This window comes from Panulirus ornatus, chromosome 26 (assembly GCF_036320965.1).
Source record: "Panulirus ornatus isolate Po-2019 chromosome 26, ASM3632096v1, whole genome shotgun sequence".
Lineage (NCBI taxonomy): Eukaryota > Metazoa > Arthropoda > Malacostraca > Decapoda > Palinuridae > Panulirus > Panulirus ornatus.
This window is the reverse complement of record NC_092249.1, coordinates 104,114-120,851: the sequence shown is the minus strand read 5'-3', so window position 1 is coordinate 120,851 and position 16,738 is coordinate 104,114. Positions and strand designations below refer to the sequence as shown.

General features: G+C 41.3%; 1 protein-coding gene across 8 annotated transcripts in view; it reads left to right on the top strand.

Annotated features, from left to right (window-relative positions):
- Fatp1 (Fatty acid transport protein 1) overlaps positions 1-16,738 on the top strand; it is a 186,391-nt gene that overhangs the window by 163,305 nt on the left and 6,348 nt on the right. For all 8 annotated transcript variants that reach the window (XM_071677795.1, XM_071677794.1, XM_071677792.1 and 5 more), the window contains one exon: positions 13,565-13,718. In XM_071677795.1, coding sequence (XP_071533896.1) covers positions 13,565-13,718 — 154 coding nt within the window. The remainder of the gene's footprint in view (positions 1-13,564; positions 13,719-16,738) is intronic.

Below are 16,738 nucleotides of genomic sequence, written 5' to 3'. Positions count from 1 at the left end.
GAGGATGTACGTGTCAGAGGTAGAGGGAATGAGGAGAAGTGGGAGACCAAATTAGAGGTGGAAAGATGGAGTGTAAAAGATTTTGAGCGATCTGGGCCTGAACATACAGGAGGATGAAAGATGTGCATTGAATAGAGTGAATTGGAACGATATGGTATACTAGGGTGGACATGCTGTTAATGGATTGAACCAGGGCATGCGAAGTGTCTGGGTTAAACCACGGAAAGTTTAGTAGGGGCCTGGATGTGGAAAGGGAGCAGTGGTTTCTGTGCATTACACATGACAGCTAGAGACTGAGTGTGAACAAATGTGGCTTTTGTTGTTGTCTTTTCCTAGTGCTACCTCACACATGTGCAGTGGGGGGTGCACTGTTTCATGTGGGAGAGGGGGTGAAGGTTTTGGGAGCTATGAAGAATGTGTGGAAAGGGAGAACATTATCTCAGAGAGCAAAAATGTGTATGTTTGAAGGAATAGTAGATGAAACAATATTATAATATGGTTGCGAGGCATGGATTATAAGTAGGGTTGTATGGAGGAGGGTGGATGTGTTGGAAATGAAAAGTTTGAGGACAATAATTTATGTAAGTGAAAGGCAGCGCAGTTTTAGGGAAAGTAAGTTAGGTGTAACAAACCTTTTAGGTATTTACGAGAGAGTGAACATGGTCTTACTGAAAAGGGAAGGGTAGGTGGATTGTTTTTATCTAGACTGCTAAAAGCACATGACACTGTGCTGCATAGGTGACTGATTGAGAAGCTTGATCATCAGGTAGGAATAAGGGGAAAACTCCTGTGACAGACAGATTATGTATCTAAATAAAAGGGAACAAAGAACACATGTCAGAGGAGCCTTCCAGAATGGGTTAAGGTCACCAACAGAGTGCCATGGGGTTCTTTTCTGGGACTGTTAATCTTTTTGATTTAAATGTAAATGACTTGCCTGAAAGTATGGACTTACATCTGAATGTGTTTGCAGATGATGCAAAGGTTATGAGGGAAATTAAAAGGTTGGAGGATTGTGTCACCTCACGAGGGGATCTTTACAAACTCCAAAGTTGGTTTGTAACATGGTTGAAGTTCAACTCATATAAGTGTAAAGTAGTGAGCCTACTGTGGTGGAATTGAAATTGGGAAAAGTTTAAGATTTCAGTGCCTCAAGGGGATATTTTAGTTTTCTTGAGTATCCAAGTTTCTCTCACCCTTATGGTAACCTCTTTATTACTTACTCCCTTAGGGGTGGAACTGAAGGGGGAGGCATAGCCCAACTCCATCAAGGTAATAGTAGTACTACTGTATTAGTTTTTTTCTACTGACAAAACACTTGAGGTGTGCTGGGACTTTTTCAGACAATTTGGGAGCCCCACTGCCTTTGGGATACAGTGCACTAGAGTTGCTATCTTCCAGCGGCCTGTCAAAGTTGAGGCGCAAAAGGCTGAGAAGTGACACTGGAGTCTACCAGTTATGCTGAGGATTAAGATGTACAGGCTATAGAGAGTAATGGCACTGAAGGTAAATGGGATGACTAGTGAGAGTAAAAGGAGGGAGCTTCTAGAGAAATTTAAAAGGTATAGTTGGGGACTGGGTAAACCCATATGCTTGGGCTAGATGTAGAGTGAAAATAGAAATGAACGTAATTATGGGAGGGCATGGAATGAGGAGTGATATGGAGGGGAAGGAATGAAAATTATTAGGGAAGAGGGAAAGATCAATGTATAATTCTGCTATTGCAGAGAGTGTGGGAGATAAGCATGAATGGAATGGGTCAAGATTAGTGTAGGTGAAAGGAAAGATTGTAATTGTGAAGTATGCATGGTTATGTCTATATGCATTTGTGAGTATGAAGACTGTGCAAGGAAAGGATGGAATGAAGAGTTTTTGGAGAAATTTAAATGTTTGTATAAACAGTAGGGTTGAGGGTCAAGTCAATTGGGAGGTGAGTTTGAATGGAGAAAAACTGGAGGAAGTGAAGTGTTTTAGATATCTGGGAGTGGATCTGGCAGCAGATGGAACCATGGAAGCGGAAGTGGATCATAGGGTGGGGGAGGGGGCGAAAATTCTGGGGGCCTTGAAGAATGTGTGGAAGTCGAGAACATTATCTCGGAAAGCAAAAATGGGTATGTTTGAAGGAATAGTGGTTCCAACAATGTTGTATGGTTGCGAGGCGTGGGCTATGGATAGAGTTGTGCGCAGGAGGATGGAGGTGCTGGAAATGAGATGTTTGAGGACAATGTGTGGTGTGAGGTGGTTTGATCGAGTGAGTAACGTAAGGGTAAGAGAGATGTGTGGAAATAAAAAGAGCGTGGTTGAGAGAGCAGAAGAGGGTGTTTTGAAGTGGTTTGGGCACATGGAGAGAATGAGTGAGGAAAGATTGACTAAGAGGATATATGTGTCGGAGGTGGAGGGAACGAGGAGAAGAGGGAGACCAAATTGGAGGTGGAAAGATGGAGTGAAAAAGATTTTGTGTGATCGGGGCCTGAACATGCAGGAGGGTGAAAGGAGGGCAAGGAATAGAGTGAATTGGAGCGATGTGGTATACCGGGGTTGACGTGCTGTCAGTGGATTGAATCAAGGCATGTGAAGCGTCTGGGGTAAACCATGGAAAGCTGTGTAGGTATGTATATTTGCGTGTGTGGACGTATGTATATACATGTGTATGGGGCGGGGTTGGGCCATTTCTTTCGTCTGTTTCCTTGCGCTACCTCGCAAACGCGGGAGACAGCGACAAAGTATAATAGAAAATAAAAAAATAAAATAAACAGTTTTGAGAATTTGAGAAATGTGTTGTAATTTAATTAGTAATATGAATGTGAAGGTGAAATGTGATGAAATGGGTAAGATAGTTGGTAAATGGGAAGTGACATGAGTAAATGAGAATGGAAATTATATTGTTGATAGCTGTGCTGGGATGGGTTTATTCCTTGTAAACACCTTTTTTCAGCACAAGATGATCCACAAGTATGAATGAACAAGAAATGATGGAAGAGAAGAGCAGTAGGGTTTGATTGACCGTATGGCTGTGGAGGAAATATTGAGAAAGGCCATGCTATAAGCTAGAGTTGAGGGGATTCTTTGGAAACTGACCAATTAATAGCTCTTGTGGGGATGAGGATCAGGAGAAGTGGCCGTATGGTGTAAGGAAGAAAAGAGAGGTAAAAATGCTGGCAAGAAGATGAATCAGAAAGAATGGATGGAGGAGTATGAAAGGACGATGACCGAGAGTTTAGATGGAAGTGCAGAAAATGTAGTGATGCGGTCATGGTATATGGTAGCCTGCTTGAAAGGAATGTACCAGTGGAAGATCAGCAAAGGAGGAAGGAAGACTATAAGATGTATAAGCAGAGTGTTAAGAAGTGGATAGTGGGAAGCGAAGAAAGAGTAGTTAAAGATTATGAAAGAAAGTTGAGTGAAAAGTTTAGGGAGATGAAAAAAGGAAAGAGGTGGATGTAAGAGTAGAAATGTTAGGGTGAGAAGTAAGGAAGGGAATTTCTTTATCAGAGAGAGGAAGTGAAAGGAAGATGGGAAGAGTATTTTAAAGAACTGATGAATTTGGGAGAAGGTGAGGCAGCAAATGTCATGTGCGTGAGTATGGAGAGTGGAAGGTAAAGGTTATGAGTGCAAGGGCCTACATCAAAAATGGAGATAAAAAGGGAGATAATGAGGCTGAAGGAAGGAAAGGCACCTGGAGTGGTTGGGATTATGGCTGAAATGCCTGAGTTTGGAAGAAAAAGTGTGATAAAGTGGATGCACCCATTATGTAATATTGCATGGACACAGAAGGCTATGCACAAGGATTTGGTGAAAGCTATCTTTGTTCCTTTTTCAAAGGAAAGGGTGCCTTAACACCTATGTAATTGTTGGGGAATAAGGCTGTTAACTGTAACAAGAAAAGAGTATGCAAGAATGTTGATTGATAGAGTGATGTAAGTTACTGAATGCAGAAAAAGTGAGGAGCAAGGGAGTTTTAGGACAGGTAGGGGATGTGTAGATTAGATTTTGTAGTGAAGATGACTGTAGAAAATTATTTAGTGAAAGGTAAGATATTGTATACAGCTTATATAGATCTGGAGAAGGCATATGACAGAGTTGAGTGGAATGCTTTATGGGATGTGTAAAGGATGTGTAGGGTAGGGGTACAACTGTTGGTTGGTGTGAAAGCCTTTTGTAGAGGAGCATGTCCATGCATAAGAGTGGGCGGAGAGTTGAGCGAAAGTTTTGATGTATATGTGGGTCTGAGGCTGTTTGATATCACTGTGGCTTCTTAATATACATATATGGACAGAGTGATTTAGAGATGAAAACAAAACTAGGGAAAGGGAGTGCAGAGATGGGGTGTGGCAGCAAAGTATGGTGGCTAATGGCAAGCCTGTATTTGGATGATACTGTTGTTTGCTAAAAGTGAAGAGGAGTTGCAAAAGGTTTTGTTTGTGTTTTATGATGTGTTTAGCATAGGTAATTGAAGGTAAATGTATTTAAAAGTAATGTAATGGTTTTTGAAAGGCAACAGTTAAATTATAGATTATTCAAAATCATATAGTGTGTTGGATGTGTGTGTGTGTGTGTGTGTGTGTGTGTGTGTGTGTGTGTGTGTGTGTGTGGGGGGGGGGGGGATGGAAGAGGTGAGAGAATTTCAGTACATAGGAGCTGTCTTAGGGAATTTTGATGATATTGAAGGAGAGATAGGGGAGATAGCAGTACATTGGGGAAGAGTCATTAGGTCCCTTAATAGAACAATGAAGGATATAGGTTTAAGTATGCAGCCAAAACATGGGCATGAATGAGTCACAGAGGTCAAGAATCCAGACTGTGGAAATGAGCTGTCTGAGAGGAGCATATGATAGATGGAATGAACCAATATAGAGACATGCATGTATGGTATAGAGATTGCTAGTATTAGACATCCACTTTAGTATATTGACTTTCTTCATAGATTAAAGATGTTGCTTCTTTGTCTTCTTGGACACCTGATTCATGTAAATTCAATGAAATTTTTTTTATTATACTTTGTTGCTGTCTCCTGCGTTAGCGAGGTAGCGCAAGGAAACAGACGCAAGAATGGCCCAACCCACCCACATACACATGTATATACATACACGTCCACACACGCACATATACATACCTATACATTTCAACATATACATATATATACATACACAGACATATACATATATACACATACATAATTCATACTTGCGCCTTTATTCATTCCTGTTGCCACCCCTCCACGCATGAAATGACAAACCCCTCCCCCGGCGTGCACGCGAGGTAGCGCTAGGAAAAGACAACAAAGGCCACATTCGTTCACACTCAGTCTCTAGCTGTCATGTGTAATGCATCGAAAACACAGCTCCCTTTCTACATCCAGGCCCCACAAAACTTTCCATGGTTTAGTCCAGATGCTTCACATGCCCTGGTTCATTCCATTGACAGCACGTCGACCCCGGTATACCACATTGTTCCAATTCACTCTATTCCTTGCACACCTTTCACCCTCCTGCATGTACAGGCCCTGATCGCTCAAAATCTTTTTCACTCCATCTTTCCACCTCCAATTTGGTCTGCCACTTCTCCTTGTTCCTTCCACCTATGACACATATATCCTCTTTGTCAATCTTTCCTCATTCATTCTCTCCATGTGACCAAACCACACTTTTTATTACCACACATCCCTCCTACCCTTTCATTACTTACTTAATCAAACCACCTCACACCACATATTGTCCTTAAAAATCTCATTTCCAACAAATCCACCCTCCTCTGCACAACTCCATCTATAGCCCACACCTTGCAACCATATAGCATTGTTGGAACCACTGTTCCACCTTGCTCTTATTCACATTTACTCTCAGCTTTCTTCTTTCACACACTTTACCAAACTCAGTCACCAGCTTTTGGAGTTTCTCACCCGAATCAGTCACCAGCTCTGTATCATCTGTGAACAACAACTGACTCACTTCCCAAGCTCTCTCATCCACAACAGACTGCATACTTGCCCCTCTCTGCAAAACTCTTGCATTCACCTCCCAAACAACCCCATCCATAAACAAATTAAACAACCATGGAGACATCACTCACCCCTGCCACAAACCGACATTCACTGAGAACCAGTCACTTTCCTCTCTTCCTACTCGAACACGTGCCATACGTCCTCGATAAAAACTTTTCATTGCTTCTAACAACTTGCGTCCCACACCATATAGTCTTATACCTTCCACAGAGCATCTTTATCAACTCTCATGCCTTCTCCAGATCCATAAATGCTACATACAAATCCATTTGCTTTTCAGAGTATTTCTCACATACATTCTTCAAAGCAAACACCTGATCCACACATCCTCTACCACTTCTGAAACCACACTGCCCTTCCCCAATCTGATGCTCTATACATGCCCTCACTCTCTCAATCAATACCCTCTCATATACTTTCCCAGGAATACTCAACAAACTTATACATCTGTAATTTGAGCACTCACCTTTATCCCCTTTGCCTTTGTACAGTGGCACTATGTATGCATTCCTCCAGTTCTCAGGCACCTCACCATGGGTCATACATACATTAGTTATCCTTACCAACCAGTCAACAACACAGTCACCCCCCCTTTTTAATAAATTCCACTGCAGTACCATCCAAACCCGCTGCCTTGCCAGCTTTCATCTTCCGCAAAGCTTTTACTATCTCTTCTCTGTTTACCAGATCATTCTTCCTAACCCTCTCACTTTGCACACCACCTCGACCAAAACACCCTATACCTGCCACTCTATCATCAAACACATTCAACAAACTTTCAAAATACTCACTACATCTTCTCACATCACCACTACTTGTTATCACCGATGTTCCCATTTGTTCTCTTGACTTGTGCACTTTATTTACCTCCTTCCAAAACATCTTTTTATTTATTTATTTATTTATTTTGCTTTGTTGCTGTCTCCTGCGTTAGCGAGGTAGCGCAAGGAAACAGATGAAAGAAATGGCCCAACCCACCCACATACAAATGTATATACATACATGTCCACACACGCAAATATACATACCAATACATCTCAACATGTACATATATATACACACACAGACATATACATATATACACATGTACATGATAAATAAATAAATAAATAAATAATTCATACTGTCTGCCCTTATTCATTCCCATCGCCACCCCGTCACACATGAAATAACAACCCCCTCCCCCCAAATGTGCGCGAGGTAGCACTAGGAAAAGACAACAAAGGCCACATTCGTTCACACTTAGTCTCTAGCTGTCGTGTAATAATTTACTGAAAACACAGCTCCCTTTCCACATCCAGGCCCCACAGAACTTTCCATGGTTTACCCCAGACACTTCACATGCCCTGGTTCAATCCATTAACAGCACGTTGACACCGGTATACCACATCGTTCCAATTCACTCTATTCCATGCACGCCTTTCACCCTCCTGCATGTTCAGGCCCCAATCACTCAAAATCTTTTTCACTCCATCTTTCCATCTCCAATTTGGTCTCCCACTTCTCCTCGTTCCCTCCACCTCTGACACATATATCTCTTTTACCTTATTATTACTTACTTGATCAAACCATCTCACACCACATATTGTCCTCAAACATCTCATTTCCAGCACATCCACCCTCCTCAGCACAACTCTATCCATAGCCCATGCCACACAACCATATAACATTGTTGGAACCACTATTCCTTCAAACATAGTCATTTTTGCTTTCGGAGATAATATTCTCGACTTCCACACATTCTTCAATGCTCCCAGGACTTTCGCCCCCTCCCCCACCCTATGATTCACTTCCACTTCCATGATTCCATCCGCTGCCAAATCCACTCCCAGATATCTAAAATACTTCACTTCCTCCAGCTTTTCTCCATTCAAACGTACCTCCCAATTGACTTGTCCCTCAACCCTACTGTACCTAATAACCTTGCTCTTATTCACATTTACTCTCAGCTTTCTTCTTTCACACACTTTACCAAACTCAGTCACCAGCTTCTGCAGAGTCTCACCCGAATCAGCCACCAGCGCTGTATCATCAGCGAACAACAACTGACTCACTTCCCAAGCTCTGTCATCCACAACAGACTGCATACTTGCCCCTATTTCCAAAACTCTTGCATTTACCTCCCTAACAACCCCATCCATAAACAAATTAAACAACCATGGAGACATCACACACCCCTGCCGCAAACCTACATTCACTGAGAACCAATCACTTTCCTCTCTTCCTACTCATACACATGCCTTACATCCTTGATAAAAACTTTTCACTGCTTCTAACAACTTGCCTCCCACACTATATATTCTTAATACCTTCCACAGAGCATCTCTATCAACTCTTATCATATACCTTCTCCAGATCCATAAATGCTACATACAAATCCATTTGCTTTTCAGAGTATTTCTCACATACATTCTTCAAAGCAAACACCTGATCCACACATCCTCTACCACTTCTGAAACCACACTGCTCTTCTCCAATCTGATGCTCTGTACAAGCCTCCACCTTCTCAATCAATACCCTCCCATATAATTTCCCAGGAATACTCAACAAACTTATACCTCTGTAATTTGAGCACTCACTTTTATCCCCTTTGCCTTTGTACAATGGCTCTATGCAAGCATTCCGCCAGTCCTCAGGCACCTCACCATGAGACATCTTCTTCTTCTTCTAAACTATTCGCCATTTCCCGCGTTAGCGAGGTAGCGTTAAGAACAGAGGACTGGGCCTTTTTTGGAATATCCTCACCTGGCCCCCTCTGTTCCTTCTTTTGGAAAATTAAAAAAAAAGACGAGAGGGGAGGATTTCCAGCCCCCCGCCCCCTCCCCTTTTAGTCGCCTTCTACGACACGCAGGGAATACGTGGGAAGTATTCTTAATCCCCTATCCCCAGGGATAACCATGAGACATACATACATTAAATAACCTTACCAACCAGTCAACAATACAGTCACCCCCTTTTTTAATAGATTCAACTGCAATATCATCCAAACCTGCTGCCTTGCTGGCTTTCATCTTCCACAAAGCTTTTACTACCTCTTCTGTGTTTACCAAATCATTTTCCCTAACCCTCTCACTTTGCACACCACTTTGACCAAAACAGCCTATATCTGCCATTCTATCATCAAACACATTTAACAAACCTTCAAAATACTCCATCTCTTTCTCACATCACCATTACTTGTTATCACCTCCCCATTAGCCCCCTTCACTGAAGTTCCCATTTGCTCCCTTGTCTTACACACTTTGTTTACCTCCTTCCAAAACATCTTTTTATTCTCCCTAAAATTTGATTATAGTCTCTCACCCCAACTCTCATTTGCCCTCTTTTTATTTTCCCTAAAATTTAATGATACTCTCTAACCCCAACTCCCATTTGCCCTCTTTTTCACCTCCTGCACCTTTCTCTTGACCACCTGCCTCTTTCTTTTATACATCTCCCGGTCATTTGCACTCTTTCCCTGCAAATATTGTCCAAATGCCTGTCTCTTCTCTTTCACTAATAATCTTACTTCTTCATCCCTGTCTCTTCTCTTTCACTAATAATCTTACTTCTTCATCCCACCACACACTACCCTTTCCATTCTGCCCACATCCCACACTACTCATATCACAAGCATCTTTTGTGCAAGCCATCACTGCTTCCCTAAATACATCCCATTCCTCCCCCACTCCCCTTATGTCCTTTGCTCTCACCTTTTTTCATTCTCACACAAGTCTCCGTCCCAAGCTCACTTACTCTCACCACTCTCTTCATCAAAACAGTCTTTCTTCTTTTCTGAAAACCTCTACAAATCTTCACCTTCCCCTCCACAAGATAATGATCATACACCCCTCCAGTTGCTCCTCTCAGCACATTAACATCCAAAAGTCTCTCTTTCATGTGCTTATCAATTAACACATAACCCAATAACGCTCTCTGGCCATCTCTCCTACTTAAATATGTATACTTATGTATATCTCTCTTTTTAAGCCAAGTATTCCCAATCACCAGTCCTTTTTCAGCACACAATTCTATCAGCTCTTCACCATTTCCATTTACAACATTGAACATCCCATGTACACCAATTATTCCCTCAACTGCCACATTACGCACCTTTGCATTCAAATCACCCATCACTATAACCCAATCTCATGCATCAAAACTACTAACACACTCACTCAGCTGCTCCCAAAACACTTGCCCCTCATGATCTTTCTTCTCATGCCGAGGTGCATATGCACCAATAATCACCCATCTCTCTCCATCCATTTTCAGTTTAACCCATATCAATCTAGAGTTTGCTTTCTTACACTCTATCGCATACTCCCACCATTCCTGTTTCAGGAGTAGTGCTGCTCCTTCCCTTGCTCTTGTCTTCTCACCAACCTCTGACTTTACTCCCAAAACATTCCCAAACCACTTCCCCTTTACCCTTGAGCTTCGTTTCACTCAGAGCCAAAACATCCAGGTTTCTTTCCTCAAACATACTACCTATCTCTCCTTTTTTCTCTTCTTGGTTACCCGCACACACATTTAGACACCCCAATCTTAGCCTTCGAGGAGGATGAGCACTCCCTGCGTGACTCCTCCTTCTGTTTCCCCTTTTAGAATGTTAAGATACAAGGAGGGGAGGGTTTCAAGCCCCCTGCTCCCGTCCCCTTTATTCGCCTTGTACGACACGTGAGGAATGCTTGGCAAGTATTCTTTCTCCCCCATCCCCAGGGATAGGGGAGTAAAGTAAAACAAACCTAAAAATGAATACTTACTTCTTGCTTCTTGAAAGAAAATAAAGAATAACAAGATGGTTCATCATTAGGCTGGCCTCAGTTCCTGAGTCTTGTGGAATGAGGGATATTACTCATCCATGTCTTTATATACTTACTTAACTAGACAGCCAGCATATCACATCAGGTAAACTTAAAGCTTCATACGTTGAAGGACAGACTGAAGGCCAGTTAAGATCATCTAAGAACTAGGTTTGAAGCATTGATTTAAGTGTTATTGCACTCTTTTACAGTAGGATTTTTTGCCATCTGCTGGTTTAGAGGCATCCACTAATGGCTTGATTATGTATATCAGACCATGAGGGACTCAGTGGCCACTTTTCAGTATACTGTACACTTTTTTCCATTTTTATTTCTTTTTATATGATTGTAATTTTTTTTTATGATTCTGAATAAAATGATAACATTAGCAGTCAGGTGTTCATTATAAAGAGTAAGCAAAGCCAAAAGAAACATGAATTGTCCTACATCAAACATATTAGTTAAATTTTTTCAAGCTGATCCAATTATACTGAACTGTGCTCATGCAAACCTCTTGACATTTATATTGAACAGTCCTGACTAACAGTTCTCTGATAGTGTGCATCAGGAGAAAGTGGCTTACTATGCGAGGTACTGTTATAAACTCAAAACTTATTTATTAGAGACACCATCGCATGTCGGTCTCTAAAAGTGTAAGCATGCTTCAGCTCATCAAATGAAGTCGTTGTACTTTTCTCTTGGTGGTCCCTCCACTATTTACTTGTCCTTCATGTCATATGCCCTTCCATCATCTGTCCAATCTTTCACCTAACCATCAGTTATTTGTTTTTCTTTTATCCCTCTGTCTAGTTTGGACAATTCTTTTTTACTACCACAGTAACTGAAAAAAATGTATTTTGGTAAGATTTTAACTTTCACAGCCCCCTTTCTCCCCCTAACAATGTTATTTTGAGAATAATCAAAACATTCATTAATGTGGGATTCCTCAGTCAGCTGACTAGATTTTTTTTTTATACTTGATTGCCATTTCCTATGTTAGTTAACTCCCCATTCTCCTTGTTCCCTCTACTTTTGACTGCCCCCTATCTCCCCCTAACAATGTTATTTTGAAAGTAATCAAAACATTCATTAATGTGGGATTCCTCAGTCAGCTGACTAGATTTTTTTTTTTATACTTGATTGCCATTTCCTATGTTAGCAAAGTAGCACCAGGAATGGATAAAGGCCATATCCACTCACATCCATTCTCTAGCTGTCGTGTAATTTACCAAAACCACAGCTCTGTATCCACAACTAGGCCATGCAGACCTTTCCATGGTTTTACCTCAGATGCTTCACATGCCCTGGTTCAATCTGTTAACAGCACATCGACCATTGTATACCACATTGTTCCTCTTCATTCTTGTCCTGTGTACACCTCTCACCCTCCTGTATGTTCAGGCCTTGATTGCTCAGTCTTTCTCACTCCATCCTTCCATCTCCAGTTTGGTCTCCCCATTCTCCTTGTTCCCTCTACTTTTGACTTGTATATCCTCTTTGTCCACCTTTGCTCTCTCATTCTCTTCTTTTGTCCAAACTATTTGAATACACCTTGTTAACCACAGTCTTTTTTATTATCATACCTCTCTCACCCTTTCATTACTTACTCACATCACATATTGTCCTCATACATTTCATTTCCAACACATCCACCCTCCTCTGTGCAGCCTTATGATCCATGCATACATTAAAATCCTAACTAACAAATAGATAGAAGTAGTAGGTAGGAACATATAGAAAGGAGCTTTAGGTAAAAACAATTGGTAGAAGTAGTTATTAAGAACATTAGAACATTAGTTAGGAACCTGTTAGAACATTAGTTTGGAACCTATACAAACACTGTGCGGTATACTTGCCCTCTGCCAGTGGCTAACTAACAAATAGATAGAAGTAGTAGGTAGGAACATATAGAAAGGAGCTTTAGGTAAAAACAATTGGTAGAAGTAGTTATTAAGAACATTAGAACATTAGTTAGGAACCTGTTCGAACATTAGTTTGGAACCTATACAAACACTGTGCGGTATACTTGCCCTCTGCCAGTGGCCTGTTAAGGGTGAAGCACTAAAGGCTGAGAAGGGGCACTGTAGTTCACTAATTATGGAGACCCTGTTGCTGTGGCCACCCCTTAAGGGAGTTCCAAAAGGGAACAGGCTTCAGAGATATAGATAGGTGGATAGATAAACTAACCAATGAACAACACAGTCACCCCCTTTCATAATAAATTCGACTGCAGTACCATACATTCCAGCTGCCTTGCCACATTTCATCTGTTTTACGGCTTTCACCACCCATACCATGGCAAGCCAAACATCTTACATCTGCCACCCTATCATTAACACATTGAACAGTTTCAAAATCTTCCATACTGATACTCGCTAACCCTGACTATCAGTTGCCTTCATTTCAACCCATGCATCTTCCTCCTCTCCTCGTGCTTTGTATTATACATATCCCATTCATTTGCATTACCTCTCTGTAAGTACTGCCCAGATGCCTCTCTTTTCTCTTTCACAAGTAGCTTTATTCTATCACACACACACACACACACACACACACACACACACACACACACACACACACACACACACACACACACACACACACCCCAGTTTGTTCATCTGTACCTGATATAAGGCTGATACTGCCTTGTAAACGTGGGAAATGGCAAACAAGTATGAACTAAAAATGAGTTTGATGTATAAATCCTCTTAATGTTTAAATGTTGTAAGGGATGTGTTGCCAGAAAACTCATCATTCATATCTTGTTTGGCTGTTTAAGGTTCCAGGAGCTGAAGGTCGTGCAGGAATGGCAGCCATTTTAGATGCCGAAGAGACTCTAGATATGGAAGAGTTGTATTCAGGAGTCATGAAGTCCCTTGCTCCATATGCACGTCCTCTATTTGTTAGGACTGCCAAGGAATTAGAAATGACTGGTAAGAACATGACAGCTAGTGAGTGGATATATGCAGTTTAGGAAGTTATCCAATTGTTTCTCTTGCAGCCTCTAAGGCAGGAAGAGCAGTAGTACATAAAAACCCTTTCTGTCAGTTCTTGTTTAATAGTTTGATTACAAAGGATAGTAGTATTGAAGTTTAGGAAGCAAAGTAAAAATATTGATTTATATCAGAAGTAAAATGAAATGTTGAGAGATTCTGATGAAATAATACTAGATCACATGAGTTTTTTTTTTTTTTTTTTTTTTTTTTTTTCTCCAAAAGAAGGAACAGAGGGGGCCAGGTGAGGATATTCCAAAAAAGGCCCAGTCCTCTGTTCTTAACGCTACCTCGCTATCGCGGGAAATGGCGAATAGTATGAAAAAAAAAAAAAAAAAAAATGAGTTTTGTATTTCTAGAGGTTGCCACAAAGACTTGGACAGGATATCTCATCAAAGAAGATGAAATCTTGATAAGTTTATTGCCTTCAAGACCCAGTTCCTACTCATCTCTGTATTGAAAACTCCTCACAACTATCCTCTCTCCTTTGACAGTTTTGTAATTCCACTTCTTGACTCTGTGAAAGTACTTGGCCTTTAAAGAACTGCAAGTCATGTTTAGATATCAAAATTTCCTTTCTTCTGAACATATGCTTCATTTTTACAAAGAATTGGGGTTGTTTTAGCTCTGCTCCTTACTTGATAGAATTGAGTCAAAAGCAGTCCAACTTATAAACTCCCCCAGGCTAACTTCATAACTTGACCCACTTGCCCTATGCTGCAGTGTTGGATCACTTGCCCTTATCTTTAGGTATTACTTTGATTTTTGTTCCCGAGAGCTGGCTGCTTTTGTACCCCCACCACTAGCTAGACAATGCAATACTCGAGAACCTGCTGTGTCACATGATTACTGTGTGGCTGGTAGCATCTCAAGGATGGGTTGTTTTGATAACTTTTTCTTTCCCTACACCTTGCAGCTTTGAAACTCTCAACCCTCTCATGTCTTTCCCTATATCTATGACTAGCATATTTTAAAAGGCAGGTTTTTCTTTTTCTCCAAAATTCATAAAAGTACTTTCCCTTGTCTTTTCTGTTTTATCTTTCATAACCCTCTGTACATTTCATGTAAGGTGTGGCCTTGATGTGGACATTTGTCCTTTACTGTAAACTTTATTTTTTATTATTATACTTGATTGCCATTAACTAGGAGGCAGATAGAAAATGGCCCATTCACTCATATACACATATATATACATAAATGACCATACACGCTTATATACATATACATATATACACATGTATATATTTATACATGCTTGCCTTCATCCATTCCTAGCACTACCCCACCCTACAGGAAAAAACCGCCACCGTCTGCATCAGAGAGGTAGCACCAAGAAAACAGACAAAAAAGGACACATTCGTTCACACTCAGTCTCTAGCTGTCATTTGTAATGCACCGAAACCACAACTCCCTATCGACATCCAGACCTCACAGACCTTTCTATGGTTTACCTCGGATGTTTCACATGCCCTGGTTCAGTCCATTTACAGCACATTGACCCCAGTATACCACATCGTTCCAATGCACTCTATTTCTTGCATGCCTCTCACCCTCGTGCATATTCAGGCCCCAAATGCTCAAAATCTTTTTCACTCCATCCTACCCCCTCCAGTTTGATCTCCCACTTCTCCTTGTTCCCTCCACCTCTGATGCATATATCTTTGTCAGTCTTTCCTCACTCATTCTTTCCATATGTCCAAACCCTTTCAACACACCCTCTTTTGCTCTCTCAACCAAACTCTTTTTATTAACACACATATCTCTTACCCTTTCATTACTTACTTGATCAAACTGCCTCACACCTCATATTGTTGTCAAGTATTTCATTTTCAACACATCCACCCTCCTCTGTACAACCCTGTCTGTAGCCCATGCCTTGCAACCATATTGTTGGAACTACTATTCCTTAAAACATACCCATTTTTGCTCTCCACGATAATGTTCTCTTCTTCCATTCACTCTTCGTCGTTCCCAGAACCTTCGCCCTCTCCCCCACCCTGTGACTCACCTCTGCTTCCATGGTTCCATTGGAGGAGGAAAGATGGAATGGAAAAGACTTTGAGTGTTCTGGGCCTGAACATACAGGAGGGTGAAAGGCGTGCAAGGAATAGAGTGAATTGGAACGATGTGGTATACCAGGGTTGATGTGCTTTTGATGGACTGAACCAGGGCATGTGAAGTGTCTGGGGTAAACCATGGAAAGTTTTGTGGGGCCTGGATATGGATAGGGAGATGTGGTTACGGTACAATACACATGACAGCTAGAGACTGGGTGTGAATGAATGTGGTCTATTTTGTCTTTAAGTGGAGCTACCTCGCTAAAAAGGGGGGATGCTATTTCCTGTGTGATGGGGTAGACTGGAATGGGTGAAGGCAAGCAAGTATGAAAATGTACATTTGTATGTATATGTATATGTCTTTGTATGTATATGTCGATATGTATATGTATTTTTATATAAATGTGTATGTGGGTGGGTTGGGCCATTTTTTCGTCTGTTTCCTTGCACTACCTTGCTAATGCGGGAGACAGTGTCAAAATATAACAATAAAAGAAATATATATTTATTTATATTTATTTATTTTGCTTTGTCACTGTCTCCCGCGTTAGCGAGGTTGCACAAGGAAACACACAAGAATGGCCCAACCTACCCACATACACATGTATATACATACACGTCCACACACAGCACATATAGATACCTATACATCTCAATGTATACATATATATACATGTACATAATTCTTACTGTCTGCCTTTATTCATTCCCATCGCCACCCCGCCACACATGGAATAACAACACCCTCCCCCCTCATGTGTGCGAGGTAGCGCTAGGAAAAGACAACAAAGGCCCCATTCGTTCACACTCGGTCTCTAGCTGTCATGTAATAATGCACCGAAACCACAGCTCCCTTACCACATCCAGGCCCCACAGAACTTTCCATGGTTCACCCCAGATGCT